At 41.2% G+C, this 22,616-nt stretch overlaps 1 protein-coding gene and 1 long non-coding RNA gene across 3 annotated transcripts; one reads left to right on the top strand and one right to left on the bottom strand.

Moving 5' to 3' along the window:
- Positions 1-2,537: 2,537 nt before the first annotated feature.
- On the bottom strand, positions 2,538-22,332 carry LOC138958766 (uncharacterized). The gene is made up of 3 exons (XM_070330049.1): positions 21,785-22,332; positions 19,833-19,970; positions 2,538-3,077 (listed from the first exon to the last, which is right to left on the bottom strand). Exons 1-3 carry the CDS (start codon positions 22,041-22,043, stop codon positions 2,599-2,601), a joined length of 876 nt encoding a protein of 291 aa, XP_070186150.1. The 5' UTR covers positions 22,044-22,332; the 3' UTR covers positions 2,538-2,598.
- LOC138958765 (uncharacterized) lies at positions 5,799-11,136 on the top strand. 2 transcript variants are annotated; one of them, XR_011453494.1, is made up of 5 exons: positions 5,799-7,000; positions 7,987-8,060; positions 8,347-8,507; positions 9,045-9,110; positions 10,955-11,136. It is a non-coding gene; the product is annotated as an uncharacterized lncRNA (long non-coding RNA). The 2 variants fall into 2 exon arrangements; XR_011453493.1 differs by lacking the exon at positions 5,799-7,000 and having other exon boundaries at positions 7,396-8,060.
- Positions 22,333-22,616: the final 284 nt, after the last annotated feature.

Raw genomic sequence — 22,616 nt, 5'->3', positions numbered from 1 at the left:
ATTTTATATCTTTTCTCGGAAACTATCAAAGCGATCGGGCTCATATTTTGTTTAGTCGTGACCTCCAATGACCTCTACACTTTAACGATGGTTTCGTTGACCTTTGACCTTTTTCAAGGTCACAGGTCAGCGTCAAAGGAAAAATTAGACATTTTATATCTTTGACAAAGTTCATCGGATGTGATTGAAACTTTGTAGGATTATTCTTTACATCAAAGTATTTACATCTGTAGCCTTTTACGAACGTTATCAGAAAAACAAGGGAGATAACTAGCCTTTTCTGTTCGGCAACACACAACTTAACGTTGGGCTTTTCTCGGAAACTATAAAAGTGACCGGGCTCAAATTTTATGTGAACGTGACTCATTGTGTTGTGAATAGCAATTTCTTCCTGTCCATCTGATGCCTCATATAATATTCAGAACTGCGAAAGTGACTCGATCGAGCGTTTGCTCTTCTTGTTAATCAAATCATATCATATCAATATGTTTCTGGAATCAGGAATTGACAAGGAATAAGATAGAATTGTTTTTAAATCGATTTCGAAAATTTAATTTTAATCATAATTTTCATATTTTTAATTTTTAGAGCTTGTTTTTAATCCAAATATAACATATTTATATGTTTTTGGAATCAGAAAATGATGAAGAATAAGGTGAACGTAATATTGGATCATTTTATATAAAACAAAATTAATTACAATTTCCAGATTTTTAATGACCAAAGTCATTAATTAATTTTTAAGCCACCAAGCTGAAATGCAATACCGAAGTCCGGCCTTCGTCGAAGATTGCTTTGCCAAAAGTTCAATCAATTTGATTGAAATATGAGGGTGTGACAGTGCCGCCTCAACTTTCACAAAAAGCCGGATATGACGTCATCAAAGACATTTATCAAAAAAACTGAAAAAAACTGAGGATATCATACCCAGGAACTGTCATGTAAAATTTCATAAAGATCGGTCCAGTAGTTTACTCTGAATCGCTCTACACACACACACGCACAGACAGACAGACAGACAGACACACACACACAGACACACACAGACCCACATACACCACGACCCTCGTCTCGATTCCCCCTCTATGTTAAAACATTTAGTCAAAACTTGACTAAATGGAACTAGCCCTGGATTAAAAAGCAAGTAAAACAAATGGAAACAAGCCCTATTTAAATTTGTCAACAGCAAAATACTACACACAAAATCACTACTGGTACTTGAACTGAATTAAGGACGCCCCAACGGATCACAGTTACATTCAACTAGCCCTGGATTAAAAAGCAAACAAAACAAAAAAAGCAAGCCCTATTAGTCTTGTCAACAACAAACTATGACAAAACCACTACTGGTACTTGAATTGAATTAAGGACGCCACAACGGATCGCAGTTACATTCAACTATGCCATGGATTACAAAAGCAAGTAAAACAAATGGCAGCAAGCCCTGTTAATACTTGTCAACAACAAAATACTACAAAAACACTACTGGTACTTGAACTGAATCAAAGACTTCACAACTGATCATAGTTACTCCTCCGAAAACGGCGTATGGCTGCCTAAATGGCGGGGTAAAAAACGGTCATACACGTCAAATTCCACTCGTGCAAAAAAACACGAGTGTACGTGGGAGTTTCAGCCCACGAACGCAGAAGAAGAATCATAGTTACGTTCAACTAGCCCTGGATTAAAAAGCAAGTAAAACACAAAGAAGCAAGCCCTATTAGTCTTGTCAACAACAAACTATGACAAAACCACTACTGGTACTTGAATTGAATTAAGGTCGCCACAACGGATCACAGTTACATTTAACTAGCAATGGTTTTTTTTAAGAATCAAAAACCAAGCGAAACAAAAGGAAACACGCCTTATAAAAAATGGTCAACAACAAAATATTACAAAACATACTACTAGTACTTGAATTGAATGAACAAGCAATGAGATTTAAACAGCAATGGATTTATACATTTTTTCCATATATATGAATACTTTTCATCTTTTTCCAAAGTAACATGAAGAGAGAGTTATTTTACTTCATAAGCTTGAGAATCTAAAGCTCTGTCTGGGCACTGTCTTGTTCTGTGTAGGGAGCTTGAACACAACTTTAATATTTATGACATTGTAAAAATGCACACGAGCAAAAAAAGAAAAAGAGAAAACGACACAAGTGAGATCAAAGCTTACTGGTTATCTCATAAATACTTGAACAGAGTACACTTATGGAAATATATATTTATATATAAGCATCTCAATAGGAAAAAAAATAGAAGAAAGTTGAAGGGTATCACCCTACACCCACCCCTCAAACTTTGACTTAAAACCAACCCACACCTCCTCCTCCAACCCCCCCCCCCCCCCCCCCCCCCCCGCCACACCTATGGCAAAAAATCGTCACTCACATCCACCTGTCATCCTTGAGCTGATAAGAAAAAACTATTCATTTGCAAAAATACACCCTCCTCCTGTACCCAAACCCGCACAAACTACTCGAAACAGCCACTCGCATCAAGGAAAACATTGTTCACTAATAAGTCTTCCTCTTTTCTTTGATGGGGGGGGGGGGGGGAGCTAGAATCTGTTTACATCTATACGCAGAATGAATCAAAATGTGGCTATGGTCGAAATGTTTGATATGGCAACCTCATAACTTGGAGGTGGCGGTGTGTCATCACCATCTGGGCCCAAACCTGCCGCAGCAGCAGCAACGACATCAGAAGGCTTCGCCAACTCCGCGCCACCCCCACTACCATGATCAAACATGGGCGGGAACAGTACGTAATAGGGCGGCGGATAAGCAGACGGGTCTGTGACGATGCCCGGATCGGTGTCGTCACCGCCTGCGTTGAGGAAAGGGATGTCGTCAGGCTGGCGGAGGGGGACGTTGTACAGGCCAGTCTGCACGGTGGCGACGATGGTGGCAAGACAGCCGGCGAGATTCAAGTAGAAGGCCCAGGAGAGATGATACATCAGGGTCCAGCCTTCCAAGCGGATCTCGACAGAATGATTTTGTTGTGTGAGCTGCACCAGCTCCTTTTGTGTCTTCGATACGTAAATCACCAAGCCGATCAGCCCCAACAGACCTGAGAGAGCAAAGAAGGGGTGAATGTGTAAATGAAGCTGTGAGGTACGTAGAGATGACATGCCGAGTCTCAGTGATTATTAAAAATAATGGTTGAAGTTAGCGGATCATGAAAAATGGGCGGGGATATAGCTCAGTTGGTAGCGCGCTGGATTTGTATTCAGTTGGCCGCTGTCAGCGTGAGTTCGATCCCAGGTTCGGCGGAAATTTATTTCACAGAGTCAACTTTGTGTGCAGACTCTCTTTGGTGTCCGAACCTCCCCCCGTGTACACTACATTGGGTGTGCACGTTAAAGATCCCACGATTGACAAAAGGGTCTTTCCTGGCAAAATTGCTTAGGCACAGTTAATAATTGTCTACCTATACCCGTGTGACTTGGAATAATAGGCCGTGAAAGGTAAATATGCGCCGAAATGGCTGCAATCTACTGGCCGTATAAAATTTCATCTCACACGGCATCACTGCAGAGCGCCTAGAACTGTACCCACGGAATATGCGCGATATAAGACTCATTGATTGATTGATTGATTGGAAAAATGCGAGCTTCAGCGAGCTTTTTCATGACCGCGAACTGAGACCATTATTTTTAATAATCACTGAGACGAGGTATGTAACCTCTTTATTCCTCTGTTCTACAGTTATTCAAAGAAAAGAGGAGTTTTTGTGCGAAAGTTTGATCGAATCCAATTCACTCAACCAGTCTACCTGCGCAGGCGATTGAATAATGCGCGGTTGTATAGTTCATGGAAACACTTCTTGCCAGTTTCCCTGTTTTGGACTAAAATCAAGAACACAGTTATGTTGTTATTCTGCTGTGGCGGTAAAGGCAGATAGTGTGTGTTCTGTTCATGTTTTGGAATCGCTTAGGAAATGTTCTTTCTTCGAATGGGACTAGCAGACGAACTTTTGCACCCGTGTTCCAACGTTAAAAACTGTATGAAGTTCAGTTTTCTGGGGCAAAATAAAGTATGAAACCGCTGTATGTTCTTTAAATTGATGAGATGTGTGCACTTGGTTGCGTGTGATCCGTTTATAAAATGAAATATTGTCAAAAACTAACCGTCGGATTGCAGTCTTTTGTCCAAGATACTCAGTTCAGAAAATTTGGAAGGGGAACTACTCTTATCGCTAGACAGTACGAGAGTTACTTGCTTCAGAAGTTTGCTTGCACTCATAAGAGATCTAAAGCGAGTTTCTCTGCACTGATCGTTCGATTTGGATTTAGAAAACAACCAAACTCATGGATTTTATATGGAGATTAATGTGTTCAAGCCTGTAGTTGCTAGTTTAATTGCAGTATGTTTGTATTATTTGGTCTAGAGATGTATATTTCGTACATTAGAGCGTTCGGAACTTTTCAATCGCTAAAGTAGTTCCCTCAAAGTCTAGCTCATCAACCTGTGAGCTATTGAGGATTCAGGCCCGTTGTTGGGTAAGTGATTTTGGTTGTTGGGTAAGTTACCGAAAAATAACTAGCCCTACACGTTTACAGAGACAAAGAAGCCGAGGGGGGGAATAAATAGTCAATATCTGACAGCTGTTTGATAAGCCTGATATTAATTGGGCGTAGTCAACTTTACGAAGCTCGCTGCGCGAAGCTTTGGCACTCAATGTTCGGTTAACAGACTTCGCGAAGTCAACGTCGAGCTCAGGTGAGGTAGGCGTATATGTAGGCTACATCACCAAACCCGTCAACCCAAGAAGACATGAGAAGGCAAAGAAGGAGTGAATCTGGGAATTAAACTGTGGGGTATTGCGAATCACTGATTTACTGATTGAAACGTACATCACTATAGCTAAGACCACCAGCCCCAGAACACAATAGCTTGAAGACAACTTTAATTCAGTTGCAATATCGTGACATATGTGCAAATGTTTTCACCAAGCCAACAGAAGATGTGAGAAAACAACAAAAGGGTGAGTCAGAGAATGAAGCTGTGACGTACAGTGACTCTCTGATTAGTAATACTTACACCACCAAGCGCGCCAGGCCCAGAAGACCCGAGAGAGCAACGGTTTGAAGACAACTTGAATCCAATTGCAATATCGTGACATCTATCTATATATTCGACTAGTGTCTGTGTGTCTGTGTGTCTTTGCGCGATGCACGGCCAAAGTTCTCGATGGATCTGCTTCAAATTTGGTGGGCTTATTCAGAGAGACCCCGGACACAACCTCATCGATGATATATTTCAACACGTGCCCTCAGCGCGCAGCGCTGAACCGATTTTGGTTTTTCTCTGTTTTTCTCTGGATCCATTCCCAGTAACTCTTCCTTATCTTCTCCAGTGTTTTCAGCGTTTATCTCCCTTCCTTCGTGTGGCTTCAATCCATATTCCCGTTACTACGTTACTCTTTTTAGAATGTCACGATTGCACCCGTAAGTTGTTCTTGCTGTAAAAGTAAAAAAGTCGAATCAATTTATAGCCACGCGAAAAATACACTGTCATCTATCTCTATATATTTATAGATACAGATATGCATATTGTAACGGGATGGGCGCGCGAGCTGTTGTTGGCTCTGGTTGTTGATTGTTGTGTGTGTGAATGTTAATGAAGAATAAAGCAAACACAAATTGTTCCAGGTTTCAATGTTCAGATTTATTCATCTGAACAAATTCGTATCAAACTTCAATATATCAGTGCATCGTTCATTCACATATAAAAATAGGCATGACATATGATGACCTTGTTCTGGACTATCTTCTTTACTGTAGACTGCGATCTCTTCATGTAGCTTAGAACCTAATATTCTCAACTCAATATTATATCCTTCCTAGTCCAGTCTCGAAGAAGCTGCCCCGATTTCTCCTGTCGGATAGCCCCACTTTCTTCTTGTAGACTGCTATCCCTTCCTAGTCCAGTCTTGAAGAAGCCGCCCCGATTTCTTCTGTCGGATAGCCCCACTTTCTTCTTGTAGACTGCTATCCCTTCCTAGTCCAGTCTCGAAGAAGCCTACTCGAACCACATCGTTCAGCCCAAAAGAACCCAAATCGCTAGAACATATCAGCCAAGCTAAGCCAAGCGAACAACCTTTCTCCCGTCTCGGAGAAGTACACTAAAACAACAATCCTAAGCAACCTGAATAGAACAGCATCCTTTAGAACCCGACTAGAACAACCCCGATTTCTCCTTTCCCTTCTCTATTTATCTCCTTCCTTGTTTGTTTACCTGTTACCTCTAGCTACCGCTAACGTTTCGATCGTCTATAACGATCTCCCTTGACTGTCTACGTTACCCCAATACATGTCCTAACAACATAAACAACATACCTTGTCTCTCCTTCCTTTCTTCTTGTTTCGTACCTTTAGCAACGAACCGACACTCTCGATCGTCTTAGAGTCAAGGCGATCGAGGATGTTTGTTTACGTTTCTCTAGGTAACTTCTAACAATGCTCAAACAACCTATCCTACCGAACTAAATCTCCATTTTACTTTCACTCAATCATTATCCTATCAATAATGAATCAATTCTAAAATGCATAACCATATTTACATGCACATTTCATTACATAATATTCTCTCATCGATGAGATCTCGTATAACACCTTCTCAAGTCAAAGCGACCAAAAAGTGTTTGTTTACGTTTCTCTGGGTAACCTCTAACAACATACAAACAATTTATCTAACTAAACCAAATCTCTGTTTCCTTTCACTCAATCATTATCTTATCAATAATGAATTAATTCTAAAATGCATGCAGTAATATTCACATGCACATTTCATAACATAACATTCTCTCATCGTTCTTCTTCGATGAGATCTCGAACAACACGTCATCTAAAATGGCGTCATCGAAGAGAAGACTATGTTCCATTGTGTTCGTTTCTTAAGAATGCGATCGATACGCACACGATTCCGAATAAAAACTACATAAACTAGTCAGCGAAAGTTTCCTGCTACGAACTGTGCAGTGGTTTTCTGGTGAGTACATCTTAACACAGTTAATATCATAACATTTGTCCACAAGTCTCCCAGTCTTTCACTTGTGTCAATGAAGAACACTTTTAGATCTGTATCACATGTTTCTCAGTGCAAAGGTTAGATCCACTAATGTTCAGGTTAAAGTTTCTGGATAATACTAATAGGGCCATCCATTACATGCACCCCCGCTTTCTAACATTATGCTCCGCATAATCTATATATTTTAAAACATATTCTTCTGTAACTTTAACTACCAGTACCAGAACTAGAACATAGAAATTGAAATTTGAAATTAAAACTTGAGTGAATCACTTCTGTCCTATTTGATCTTTTTGTAGTTTAGTTTGATGGTGGTTCTTCCATCCTTCCGTTTGATCACAGAAGATGCAAAAGTGTTTGTCACTTGCACCTGTGCAATCGCCATAGCTTCATCGTAGGGCAGATACACTGTGACTGGGTATAGTTTTGCTGCAGAAGGCAAGTCTGTTTTCTCTTTCTCCTTCCCCTGACCCCCCTCGTTGATTGAAACATCACTTATGGTTTCATATACCGGTACTGGTTCCATCTGTAACACATTAATATCGTATTGCGCTAATTAAGTTATTCATAGTCCATGTTTTCATATTTGTCAACCGTCCATACTACAATACATCTTGTATTACCCACTTATCTTCTAAAACTAACCGAGACCGAGTAACATTGTTAGGATTGAAAAAGCGTGCTACAGTACCTTCGTGCTTTACCAATTTCACATCGCCTAACAATAACTCGACTCCTTGAGAACTCTACCTGTCCAGTTTGAATAATTATCTTGGCCTAGTGCCTCACATTATTGTCACACAGGGATATATATGTCTCGAAACCAGCCTCAATTTACCTTGAGTTACGCTCCATCATACTAACTAACACAATCCCTACGAAAGACATATATGAAAATACTGTTTATGAATGACTATCTTTTGCACAATGTCATCGTTATGTTCCAGAAAAACAAGGCGAAGTTACGAACAGTTCAATCTCCACTTCTTCATCCACGTCGGCACATTCTTTCCTTTATAAGGTAACAGTCTGTCAATGTGATACGCCTTTGAATCTTTCTTGGGTCTAGTTTTAATAAGGTATGTCAAATCATCAATCTTGTTGGTGATGATATACGGTCCTTTCCATTTTGACGTCATTTTAGTACACACACCTATTTTCCTGACAGGGTTGAACAACCAGACTAATTGTCCTACACTCAGTTCACGTTTTCTGGTTTTCATGTTGTAGTATCTCTCTTGATGCACTGCACTTTTCTTTAAATGTTTCCGTGCATGTTCATATACTTTTTGAAATGTCTGTTCCAGGTTTGCAGTGTAGACATCTGGGGAAACATCTTCTTCTTCAGCTCCGGGTCGCCCAAACACCAGTGACATCGGTAGTCTCGCCTCACGTCCCAGCATCATTCGATTTGGAGTTATACCTGTACTGCAGTGAACCGACGATCTGTATGCTGAGGCCAGCAGAGGTAAGTAGATATCCCAGCTTTTCTGGTTGTTTTCGCAGTACGCTGTTAACATAGCAGCCAGTGTTCTGTTGAATCGTTCTACAATTCCATTTGCTTGAGGCCGCATGCTTGTAGATCTGGTCTTGTTTATCCCCACTAGATTACACATTTCCTTGAATAACACTGATTCAAAGTTTGTGCCCTGATCAGTGTATAGTGTTAGTGGATACCCAAATCTGCTTGCGAAATGGGTTATGAAGGCTTGTGCTACCGTCTTTGCTTCTTGATTTGGAATTGGTATTGCTTCTGTCCATCGTGTGAATTGATCTGTGATGACCAAAATGTGTGTGTTTCCCATCACTGTTTTGGGAAAAGGTCCACATATGTCTAGATTCACTCGTTCCAGAGGTTCACCAACTCCACAATGTCCAAGTGGAACATGTTTTTGATGAGATTTTCGAGCAGCACACTTATCACATTGTACACAGTAGCGTTTGATACAATCATCCATGGCTGGCCAATAATATGACTGTTTTATTCTCTCTCCTGTCTTTTCAGATCCAAGATGACCAGCGGTGGGAACGTCGTGATGATTCTTCATAACATCTTCTTGCTTTGACTCAGGTACGATCATTTGTAGTCCTGTATCTTTATCATTCTCAAGACGCTTTCTGCAGAGAATACCATCTACTATACATAGTCTGTCCCACTGAGCCCAAAGTGTTTTTGCCTGAGAACGTTTTGTAGAGAGCTCTGCCCATTTTGGTCGCTCCTTTGATTTCATCTTCGCAGATAGAAGTGGTTCAATATCTTGATCTTCAAGTTGAGCTTGGCTAAGTTCTTCTGCATTCCATCCGTCCAGAGATAATGGATGAAATCTGACTTCAAAATCAGGTTTTTCTGTACTTGATGATGAGTCTAGAGTTTTACTACATGACGGTTTCTGTTCATCCTCCACAATCATAGCTATGTTGTGATTTTCTTGCTTGACTTGCTTGCTTGCAGAACTGAGGATATCAGAGAAAGAGAATTGAACTGCTGTTGACTTGTCTTCGGAACTGAGGATGTCAGAGAAAGAGAATTGAACTGCTGTAGGTCTTAGTTCATCATTCTTGTTTCTCCGTTGTGTCAAAGTACATGCAACAAAGTTTTCTTCTTTCATTGTTTCTTGATCTCTTTGTTGTTGTCTCAAGTATGATGTACAGGGTTTTCTGCTCAAAGCATCTGCATTGGAATGTTTCAACCCAGCACGATGTGGAACATCTTCTTGTGTTTTATCTTCTTTCTCTCTGTTTTCCTGTTTCGTAGTTTCTTCTTTCTTCATGTTGCGTTGACTCGGTTGAGTATCCTCTCTGTTTTCCTGTTTCGTAATTTCTTCTTTCTTCACGTAGCGTTGACTATCTTCCCTGTTTTCTTGTTTCGTAATTTCTTCTTTCTTCATGTTGGGTCTTCGTCGATTTACCGATTCTCGACCCTTTAAAATCGGCGGTTCTCGTTTCCCTCTCTTCTCTGTTGAGAACGTCCGTTGTGGGTTGGTCGAGTTTCAAATTGTTCCTGTTCTTTGCACTTCCTGTACAAATTACAGTCTTTCAAACTGTGGTCAGAGCGTTTACAACATGTGCAAAACTGTGTTCTCTGTCTGCAGTTTCTGGACAAATGTGTAGTCCCATTACATGTCCAGCACCGTCTGTCTCCCTTTTGTTGTTGACGATTTCGATCAGTTGTCTCCGGTGAAGAATTTATCATCGTTGATTCTTCTCCGTTGACCATGAAGATTTTCTTTTTCTGTGGTACCATGATAGCTTCATACATGTCAGCCACCTCTTCAGCTTCACGAATGGTTTGACAGTTTCTCTCCAAACATCGCCATTTTATGTCTGGACTCATATTTTTATACCATTGCTGTAGTGCAAGTTGATGTTGAGTTGATGACCCAACATTTGGATATGCCCTTTGTGCAAGTAGAAGAAGTTCATCAGAAAAGTCTGCCAATCCTTCATTTGGTAGTCTTTTTCTGTTTTCAAACTGTGTGGTCCAGTACACCCCATGTCTGGATGCTGTGCCGAATCTCTGTCGCAGTTGAAATATAAGACTGGCATATTCTCTTTTCTCATGAGGTGCTAGTCCAGCGTAGAATCTTCTAGCTTGTCCTTTCAAACAGGCTCCAAGAGTGAGTGTTCTTTCTCTCAGTGTCCAACCACCTAAATCAGCAATACATTCAAACTGATCTAAGTATGTCTCAAAGTCATCACTCCCATCGAAAAGTTGTGGTTTCATTTGTAGACCTCTTCTACTTGATCCTTTGTATGTCTTGTCTGTTACTGTTAGTTCTTGAACACCTCCAGTAGAATTATGACTATTTCCTCCCATCGGAAATTCTGCTCCCTCAGTTTCTTCATCACGTAGATACTGTTCATAAAATTGTTCAGGATTCATCATTGTTAATACTTTCTTTTCTTCTTTTGCAGAAATCAATCAAGTCCAATCCAAGCAGAATCTCCGTAAAAAGTCACTTTTGAAGAAAAGTCATTCTTCATCTGGTATAAAAGTCAAAAGACATCTCCTTCTTGTAAAATCCTCTTCTTCCACGATATCCGCTACAGCTCTGTATAAAACATGTATCAAAAGTCAATAAAGTTTATAAAAATCACCTCCAGGCTACTATGCTTCTTCTAGTTTCTTCAGTTCCTCTTCTTTCTCTCTTGTTGCACGTTGTCTAGTTTCTTCGGTTCCTCTTCTTTCTTCTTGTTGTACGTTGTCTAGTTTCTTCAGTTCCTCTTCTTTCTCTCTTGTTGCACGTTGTCACAATCACATGAAGATTTTAATCCATGAATAATCACATGAAGATAATAATCCGTGAATCAGCACATGAAGATAATAATCCGTGAATCAGCACATGAAGATAATAATCCGTGAATCAGCACATGAAGATAATAATCCGTGAATCAGCAGGGTTATTTCCATTTTTTTTTTTTTTTTTCACACACACACTTTAATCCATGAATCCACTGCAGGGTTATTTCCAAGAAATGTGTCTTTCACAAAAGAATCACAAATCCCACACTTCTGACACCATTGTAACGGGATGGGCGCGCGAGCTGTGTTGGCTCTGGTTGTTGATTGTTGTGTGTGTGAATGTTAATGAAGAATAAAGCAAACACAAATTGTTCCAGGTTTCAATGTTCAGATTTATTCATCTGAACAAATTCGTATCGAACTTCAATATATCAGTGCATCGTTCATTCACATATAAAAATAGGCATGACATATGATGACCTTGTTCTGGACTATCTTCTTTACTGTAGACTGCTATCTCTTCGTGTAGCTTAGAACCTAGTGTTCTCTAACTCAATATTATATCCTTCCTAGTCCAGTCTCGAAGAAGCTGCCCCGATTTCTCCTGTCGGATAGCCCCACTTTCTTCCTGTAGACTGCTATCCCTTCCTAGTCCAGTCTCGAAGAAGCCGCCCCGATTTCTCCTGTCGGATAGCCCCACTTTCTTCCTGTAGACTGCTATCCCTTCCTAGTCCAGTCTCGAAGAAGCTTACTCGAACCACATCGCTCAGCCCAAAAGAACCCAAATCGCTAGAACATATCAGCCAAGCTAAGCCAAGCGAACAACCTTTCTCCCGTCTCGGAGAAGTACACTAAAACAACAATCCTAAGCAACCTGAATAGAACAGCATCCTTTAGAACCCGACTAGAACAACCCCGATTTCTCCTTTCCCTTCTCTATTTATCTCCTTCCTTGTTTGTTTACTTGTTACCGCTAGCTACCGCTAACGTTTCGATCGTCTATAACGATCTCCCTTGACTGTCTACGTTACCCCAATACATGTCCTAACAACATAAACAACATACCTTGTCTCTCCTTCCTTTCTTCTTGTTTCGTACCTTTAGCAACGAACCGACACTCTCGATCGTCTTAGAGTCAAGGCGATCGAGGATGTTTGTTTACGTTTCTCTAGGTAACTTCTAACAATGCTCAAACAACCTATCCTACCGAACTAAATCTCCATTTTACTTTCACTCAATCATTATCCTATCAATAATGAATCAATTCTAAAATGCATAACCATATTTACATGCACATTTCATTACATAATATTCTCTCATCGATGAGATCTCGTATAACACCTTCTCAAGTCAAAGCGACCAAAAAGTGTTTGTTTACGTTTCTCTGGGTAACCTCTAACAACATACAAACAATTTATCTAACTAAACCAAATCTCTGTTTCCTTTCACTCAATCATTATCTTATCAATAATGAATTAATTCTAAAATGCATGCAGTAATATTCACATGCACATTTCATAACATAACATTCTCTCATCGTTCTTCTTCGATGAGATCTCGAACAACACGTCATCTAAAATGGCGTCATCGAAGAGAAGACTATGTTCCATTGTGTTCGTTTCTTAAGAATGCGATCGATACGCACACGATTCCGAATAAAAACTACATAAACTAGTCAGCGAAAGTTTCCTGCTACGAACTGTGCAGTGGTTTTCTGGTGAGTACATCTTAACACAGTTAATATCATAACATTTGTCCACAAGTCTCCCAGTCTTTCACTTGTGTCAATGAAGAACACTTTTAGATCTGTATCACATGTTTCTCAGTGCAAAGGTTAGATCCACTAATGTTCAGGTTAAAGTTTCTGGATAATACTAATAGGGCCATCCATTACAATATATATATATATACGGCTTCTCTGTGTGTGTGTGTGTTTGTGTGTGTGTGTGTGTGTGTGTGTGTTTGTGTGTGTGTGTGGGCAACACCTGTGGATTGTAGAGTTCTGTTTGTGATGTGGTCTAGCGGCATTGGTGTGTCAGTAAGTTCAAGCCTTCCTTCGAGAAGCCATAACAGTTAATCTCAATCCCGTGTGAGTGGACTTCGCCTTCAAAGGTGATTGTGGTGTTTAGGCACTCAGTTACATTTGGCGTCGTCGACAGCGATGGGACTCGACATGAAATGTTCAGGCCACTGAATCATTTTCGTGCTGTTCCCATTCCACCTGGGAGTGACCTAAGTTCATTCAAAGGGGGTCGAGTGTGACAGGGAGACTACCGTCGCCCTTCACAGCAGACTCTGCAGAGTTGTTCGCCTTAGAAGTTGTGGGCTTTCCTTGCATGTACCCGTAACTTACTGTAAAAGTGAAAAGGTCGAATCAATTTATAGCCACGCGAAAAATCCACTGTCATCTATCTCTATATATTTATAGATATAGATAGATATATACGGCTTCTGTGTCTGTGTCTATGTGTGTGTGTGTGTGTGTGTGTGTGTGTGTGTGTGTGTGTGGAGGCAACACCTGTGGATTGTAGAGTTCTGTTTGTGATGGGGTCTGGCGCCTTTTGTCTGTCTGTATGTTCTGGCATTTGAGAAGCCATAACAGATAATATAGGGCTTAGAAATAAGCTCTAAAATTCTCAATCCCGTTTGACAGGACTTCGCCTTCAAAGGTGATTGTGGTGAACCGCCACGCTGGCTGTCTCTGTCTCGCGATTCACCCCGGCGAAGCAGGGTATTCCTCTAGTATATATATATATATATTTATCCCATGACCTGCCTCTTTGTCTCTGTTAGCTGAGGAGGGGATTATTTTGGATTATCCATCACAACCATATGAATTATCCATCACAACCGAGTCTCGATCTCACCTGTCATTGGTCTTTGTATTTGGTCTCAGAGTACAACTGAATAATTTATAGAGGTCATCTGCATATTTATCGTTAACTCGGGACTACTTTTTTTCAGCAAAACGATTGAGATATTCTGCGGTATAAAAGTGGAACTGACGTTTGGCTAACGATCTACAAACATTATCATTGAAGAAATAAAGAAAACAACAAAGAATGTACATAATCTGTTTGGGTGAATAGAGCTGAGTGAAGATTATGAGTTGTCCGACGTGGTGAGACTGAGAGAGAGACAGAGAGCACGAGAGAGAGAGCGACAGAGACACACAGTGATTCAAGGGGCACAACTCTAGTAAAGTTGTCGTAACGAGGTACGCTTCATGGGCAACCGCTTAGATCAATCCCAAGAGCATCCCGATTCAAAATCTTGAGCGACAAAATAAAACTTACACTAAAACAGTATGCTTATAGTTTTGTTCATTTGTTATCGCTTTTAGAGCATTGATTGCTAAATATGGTTCAACAGAACAAGGCTCTCTCATCAGTCGTCTGCTACAGATCTATCGTCTGCTGCCGGTGCGTCTCGCTAGCGCTAACGATACGCACCCTCTGCTGCAGGATCTGTCGTTTGCTATACATGTAGTATCTTCGGCTCAAGTTGACCAGCATGGAAATTGCCAAAGTTGGTGATACTGTTAGAATAAAAGGTGGCGAAGAAGATCGGATCTTGGACATACAGAGACCACTAGGCTACATGCGTTGCCGCATAAAAACAACTCGACAGTGGTGCGCCGTTTCCCCCCAGACAGATACCTCGCCTAAGACAACGACAGACATCAAAGTTAGGCTCACCTAAATCAGTAAGTGACGATTGAAGAAGTAGGTAATACAAATTTGAACACTGAAGCACAAAGGCTCGAATAAGCACAAACTCAGCAATCATCTTCATCGCTTGTAAAATCACACACGCGGTCTTTCGAATCCCGCTGAACTCAGGTCCAAAATGAGTTACTTCCCTTCGGGTATCATTCTCTCCCGTCGCTAGCTGTGAAGCGAAGATTATCAGAATGCGGTCTTTCGCAGTTGTGACGAATGCCAGCTCGGGTAACCGACTGAAACCAGCCGGTAACTGCACAGTAACAAATGCATTCAAATCCTGGAAACAAAAAGACAAAAGGGGACTCGTTTCGCACATGAATATCATGACACGATTTTCGGTGGCAGAAGGTTTGATGAGCAGTAAACAGGCACTCGCAAAGTTTGTGTCAAAAAGTTAGGTTTTTTAATGAAAACGTCGGAGTAATGGGATAAAAAGCTTACACACCTCGTCCTGAATATCGTGCATATTTTCCCTCGGGTCGATTTACAGGTATTACCTCGCCAGAGGCTCGGTAATACCTGAAAATCGACCCTAGGGAAAATATGCACGATATTCAGAACTCGGAGTGTGTAACCTATATATCTGTCTGTCTGTTCGCGATGCACGGCCAAAGTTCTCGGTGGATCTTTTTCAAATTAGGACACCGTATTCAGCTACACCCCGGACACAACCTCATCGATGAGATATTTCAACACGTGCTCTCAGCGCGCAGCGCTGTGCGCGCTGAACCGATTTTGTGTGTGTTACATTTAGTCAAGTTTTGACTAAATGTTTTAACGTAGAGGGGGGGAATCGAGACGAGGGTCGTGGTGTATGTGCGTGTGTCTGTGTGTGTGTGTGTGTGGAGAGCGATTCAGACTAAACTACTGGACCGATCTTTATGAAATTTGACATGAGAGTTCCTGGGTATAAAATCCCCGAACGTTTTTTTCATTTTTTTGATAAAATTAAATGTCTTTGATGACGTCATATCCGGCTTTTCGTGAAAGTTGAGGCGGCACTGTCACGCCCTCATTTTTCAACCAAATTGGTTGAAATTTTGGTCAAGTAATTTTCGACGAAGCTCGGACTTTGGTATTGCATTTCAGCTTGGTGGCTTAAAAATTAATTAATGACTTTGGTCATTAAAATCTGAAAATTGTAAAAAAAAAAAACCAATTTATTTAACGATCCAAATTTACGTTCATCTTATTCTCCATCATTTTCTGATTCCAAAAACATATAAATATGTTATATTTGGATTAAAAACAAGCTCTGAAAATTAAATATATAAAAATTATTATCAAAATTAAATTGTCGAAATCAATTTAAAAACACTTTCATCTTATTCCTTGTCGGTTCCTGATTACAAAAACATATAGATATGATATGTTTGGATTAAAAACACGCTCAGAAAGTTAAAACAAAGAGAGGTACAGAAAAGCGTGCTATCCTTCTTAGCGCAACTACTACCCCGCTCTTCTTGTCAATTTCACTGCCTTTGCCATGAGCGGTGGACTGACGATGCTACGAGTATACGGTCTTGCTGAAAAATGGCACTGCGTTCAGTTTCATTCTGTGAGTTCGACAGCTACTTGACTAAATGTTGTATTTTCGCCTTACGCGACTTGTTTGTTTTGTTGTTGTCGGGATCCACTACCAGTAACTCTTCCTTATCTTCTCCAGTGTTTTCAGCCGCGATTATCTCCCTTCCTCCGTGTGGCGTCAATCCATATTCCCGTTACTACGTTACTATTTTTAGAAGGTCACTGCACGTTACTATTTTTAGAAGGTCTCCAGTGTTTTGCGCGTTTATCTCCTTTCCTTCGTGCGCCGGCAAAGCCGGCGTACACCCGGCAGAGCCGGGTCCCAGGCACAGCCTGGTATTCGGCTCTACTTCTTCCCGGCGAAGCCGGTAACCGGCGAAGCCGGTACCCGGCAAAGCGGGTAATCATCTAGTATGTTATATTTGGATCCAATATGTGCGCATAGCGGCCGACTGACTGACAATCTTTCATTCATGATTCAGCCATTCGCCCACTTCGCTCGCTTTTACTCACTCTGACAGTAATACACTAACTAAAATAGGACAAAATCAAAATGCCGATGAAATGTTGAACTGCGGAGAGCACCTGATATAAAGATTTTGTTTGCTTTTTGTTCGTTTGTTTGTTTGCTTTTGAAGATGTTAAACCGCAACCAAATAAGGCGTGTTTATCTGTGAAACTGCCACACTTCCTTGTCAACTACTTATTTCTGAGGCGTTTCCTCATACAAAATATAAGAAATGACGATTCAAAGGAAACGCTTGCAGGGAAATTACACACACAAAACGATACCGTCCCAATTTAAGATTCGTCACTGCAGATATATTGCCAAAAGAGGTCAAACTACACCTGTTAAAAGTGATAGACCTGATTGTAAATACGTTTAAGCATGGAGCTTGCCATATGAAATGACAAAAGGAAACACATTTGCATCGGTCTCGAATAGCAATACCAGGTTTGTTTGTTTGTTTGTTTTTTTGCTTAACGCCCAGCCGACCACGAAGGGCCATATCAGGGCGGTGCTGCTTTGACATATAACTTGCGCCACACACAAGACAGAAGTCGCAGCACAGGCTTCATGTCTCACCCAGTCACATTATTCTGACACCGGACCAACCAGTCCTAGCACTAACCCCATAATGCCAGACGCCAGGCGGAGCAGCCACTAGATTGCCAATTTGAAAGTCTTAGGTATGACCCGGCCGGGGTTCGAACCCACGACCTCCCGATCACGGGGCGGACGCCTTACCACTAGACCAACCGTGCCGGTGCAATACCAGGTGAAGAGACGATAAAAAAATAATAACCAACCAACCAGAACACCTGCGACATCGACATATTGTTAAGATATATGGGACTCATCCATTGAACGCTTTGTAAGGAATTACTTGTTGAAGGCCTTGTACGCTCTAAACATATAAGTGTTCCATTTTGAACACACTTTTTGTAATCAGTTGTTAGCACCGTGTGATAACTGGCACGGTTGGCCTAGTGGTAAGGCGTCCGCCCCGTGATCGGGAGGTCGTGGGTTCGAACCCCGGCCGGGTCATTCCTAAGACTTAAAATTGGCAATCTAGTGGCTGCTCCGCCTGGCGTCTGGCATTATGGGGTTAGTGCTAGGACTGGTTGGTCCGGTGTCAGAATAATGTGACTGGGTGAGACATGAAGCCTGTGCTGCGACTTCTGTCTTGTGTGTGGCGCACGTTAAATGTCAAAGCAGCACCGCCCTGATATGGCCCTTCGTGGTCGGCTGGGCGTTTAAAAAAAAAAAAAAAAAAAAAAAAAAAAAAGCACCGTGTGATATACTTCATAATTTTACTTTGTTTGCTACTAAATTTGCTAGTTAAATTATATACTATCTCACACAGTGTTCAAAATGGGTTGCAAAAAGTGTGTTCAAAAGTGGAACACTTCGATTTGAAGCGTTGAGCGACGGGCGCTGTGGCGGGGTGGTAAGACGTCGGCTTCTTAATCGGAAGGTGGAGGGTTCGAATCCCGGCCGCGGCCGCCTGGTGGGTTAAGTGTGGAGATTATTCCGATCTCCCAGGTCAACTTATGTGCAGACCTGCTAATGGCTTATCCCCCTTCGTGTGTACACGCAAGCATAAGACCAAGTGCGCGCGGAAAAGATCCTGTAATCCATGTCAGAGTTCGGTGGGTTATAGAAACACGAAAATACCCAGCATGCTTCCTCCGAAAGCGGCGTATGGCTGCCTTAATGGCGGGGTAAAAACGGTCATACACGTAAAATTCCACTCGTGCAAAAACATGAGTGTACGTGTGAGTTTCAGCCCACGAACGCAGAAGAAGAAGAAGAAGAAGTGTTGAGCAGGTTAGAGACAGTCTGCACGTGGTGAGCGTTCAAATGGAAGTATGCTTGTACTGTATGCAGAGGCTCGGGGAGCTCAGTGATGGTTTACGGGAGGCTTACTGTGCCTTTAATGTGCTTTTAATTTATTTGATTCATTCAGCTTTGTGTGGGAGAGGAAACGCTTTGAGCATTTCCAAGGTGAGCCGTTTGGAATGAATCAAAGTTTCAACAGGCGTTTTATTAATTTATTCACCCTGTTGAATATGGCGCTGACGTTATAAGAGGTTTAACCGGAGCAAGAAGAAAGGTGTTGGAAACTTGCCGAGTAAAGTCGTATAGCCTACAAAGAATATTATCGTCACAAAACTGTGATTAGGCCTAAAAAAAAAATAGGTGTGGTTACGGTAACCCGACCTACCCTAATTTTAGGGGCCGATCCTATAACTTTTTATTACATTTGTCAAAAAAAGAAAGAAAAAAAAGAAAAAAAAACGAGTGCAAAAAACGCAATGAAAGCGAAAGCGCCCGAGTCGCACACTTATTTCCCTGTCAAGTAGGTTTAATTTGTACACATTAGAAAAAAAAGTTAAAAAAAAAAAAAGTGATTGCCTACCTACCTACCCTATTTTCTTTGGCTATGTTACCGTAACCACACCTATTTTTTTTTTGGCCTTAGAACTCGCATTTTGCTACTTCACAAGCTTTTGTGTGTGTGTGTGTGTGTGTGTGTGTGTTTGTGTGTGTGTGTGTGTGTGTTTGTGTGTGTGTGTGTGTGTTTGTGTGTGAGTGTGTGTTTTTGTGTGTGTGTGTGGGTGTGTGTGTGTGTGTCTGTGTATGTGTGTGTGTCTCTCTCTCGCGTCTCTGTGTGATTGTATGACTGTATGCCTGTGTTCCATAATTATGTGTCCGGATGCGTGCATCCATAACGAGTCTGTTTTTGTGTCTGTCCGCTTGGCTTAATACTAGCTTATGAATTGTGAAACTCACTTGATAAGCCTGTGATTTTCTCAAGCCACCTGTTGTGCATCGTCGAATTTCTGAAGTTTATCACGACGGCAAAACAAGCGGCCAACAGGTATCCGACCAATGCAATGACCTGCAGAACTTGCACTGGCTTGTACCATGCTGGAATATTATAGCAACAGAAAAGTTAAGTTTAAATCATCAACACTTTGCGGGAGAAAAAAAATCGGAGAAGCAATCCTTCGTGTTTCGGGGGGGGGGGGGAGAGAGAGAGAGAGAGAGAGAGAGAGAGAGAGAGAGAGAGAGAGAGAGAGAGAGAGAGAGAGAGAGAGAGAGAGAGAGAGAGAGAGAGAGAGAGAGAGAGAGAGAGAGAGAGAGAGAGAGAGAGAGAGAGACTGAGACTGAAATGTATTTTATAAGAATACAGATTTAAGGCTGGACCTTTTCGTACAATCTGTCCTTCTGGTGATAAACACACAAAACAACAAGTCGCGTAAGGCGAAATTACTACATTTAGTCAAGCTGTGGAACTCACAGAATGAAACTGAACGCACTGCATTTTTTCACAATGACCGTAGTCCGCCGCTAGTGCAAAAGGAAGTGAAAGTGACGAGCCTGTTTAGCGCGGTAGCGGTTGCGCTGTGCTGCATAGCACACTTTACTGTACCTCTCTTCGTTTTAACTTTCTGAGCGTGTTTTTAATCCAAACATATCATATCTATATGTTTTTGGAATCAGGAACCGACAAGGAATAAGATGAAATTGTTTTTAATACGAGTTCGGAAATTTAATTTTAATCATAGTTTTTATATTTTTAATTTTCAGAGCTTGTTTTTAAGCCAAATATAACATGTTTATATGTTTTTGGAATCAGAACATGATGAAGAATAAAATAAAGGTAATTTTGGATCGTTTTATGAAAAAATTAATTTTAATTACAATTTTCAGATTTTTAATGACCAAAGTCATTATTTAATTTTTAAGCCTACATGCTGAAATGCAATACCGAAGTTCGGCCTTCGTCAAAGATTGCTTGGCCAAAATTTCAATCAATTTGATTGAAAAATGAAGGTGTGACAGTGCCGCCTCAACTTTTACAAAAAGCCGGATATGACGTCATCAAAGATATTTATCGAAAAAAATGAAAAAACGTCTGGGGATATCATACCCAGGAACTCTCATGTAAAATTTCATAAAGATAGATCCAGTAGTTTACTCTGAATCGCTCTACACACACACACGCACAGACACACACATACTCCACGACCCTCGTCTCGATTCCCCTCTATGTTAAAACATTTAGTCAAAACTTGACTAAATCAGTAAATATAAAAAGCAAAACACTACCAATTTACACTAAAACAGAAACACTATAGAAGTTAAAACACAAACACCAATATATATACACATGTTTGAGATGATGACCATGAGGATGACAATGACGATGATGATGATGATGATGGTGATGATGATGATGAGGATGAGGATGATGATAATGAGGATGACGATGATGATGATGGTGATGATGATGATGATGTTGATGGTGATGATGATGATGATGATAGTGATTTACTCCAAACAGTACCCAATAATGAAAACAATACACATCTATTAGAGAGAGAAAAATAGAGAGAGAGAGAGAGAGAGAGAGAGAGAGAGAGAGAGAGAGAGAGAGAAGAGAGAGAGAGAGAGCAGGGGCAGAGCAGTTAAGTCAGAGGGGGGGGGGGGTTACAACCGGGGGTCTAGTGGTCAGTAGACCCCTAGTGGGGTACTGGGGCCAGAGAGCGAGAGAGAGAGAGAGAGAGTGAGAGAGAGTGAGAGAGAGAGAGAGTATCTGAAAACAACACACACACACACACACACACACACACACACACACACACACACACACACACATCCTCCCGCCCCCTCCCCTCATAAGATTAATACCTGTTACTTCAAACGTTAAAAAAACAAACTAATTGTCAAACCCTCACCTGATGCAGATGGTGTAGACGCGCAAGAGCGTTCATTCCATACCGTGTTACAAACTTTCCACAAGCCCGTGTTCATATTAGCGTCGGGATCGTACCCATCATAGTCAAGTGAGTCCTGGTGTTGCACAGCATCACTGATGTCGTAGTGTATCTGGGTCCAATATGGGGCCGACAGACCCAGGATATACAAGCTGAGTCCAAGAATCATCAGCAGTAATCCGATTTGGTAGCCGTGGTTTCGAGCGAAGAAGGCAGCCATTATGACTTGTCAGCTTTCAGTTTTGAGTAGCTGGCCCAGTCAACGTTAGCAGTCGGTCTGGTAGCTTGAACTTCTCGTATATTCTGTTTAAAGAACTGATCGAAAATGGTGATCGTATGGTTCTCATATGTGCTGGAATCTTAACTTCGACCAAAATCTCCCTCCATTGACGTTACACGTTTTTCATAAAATCGTCGCTTGCTTTCGTCGCTGTCAAGACCCAACAAAGTTTCCTTCGGTTTCACTTCCTGCTGTGTCACAAAACGCAGTGGAACACCTCTCTTAACCCCTTCCCCCCCTCCCCCACAAACCCAATTAAGATTTCTCCTTTTTAAAGATATACTTTTGCAGATGTTTTGTTGATAAAGTCTGTTAATCTACTTCCATTTATAAAGACCCTTTCTCTTTTAAAACCTGACTTGTTTAGATGTGCAGAAGTCTTAGGCGGGTTCCGCTGTGTACATACCCGAACACAGAATGATAATTCACTGAACTGCTCGAGTTTTCGTGGCAAGCGAAGAATAGTTATATACGCTGAGTGTATAGTGTTCTATACTACCTGTTGTTGAGATC

The sequence above is a fragment of the Littorina saxatilis genome, linkage group LG2 (genome assembly GCF_037325665.1).
Source record: "Littorina saxatilis isolate snail1 linkage group LG2, US_GU_Lsax_2.0, whole genome shotgun sequence".
NCBI classification, from domain to species: Eukaryota; Metazoa; Mollusca; class Gastropoda; order Littorinimorpha; family Littorinidae; genus Littorina; species Littorina saxatilis.
The sequence above is the reverse complement of the archived record's forward strand: the minus strand, read 5'-3'. Positions and strand labels throughout refer to the sequence as shown.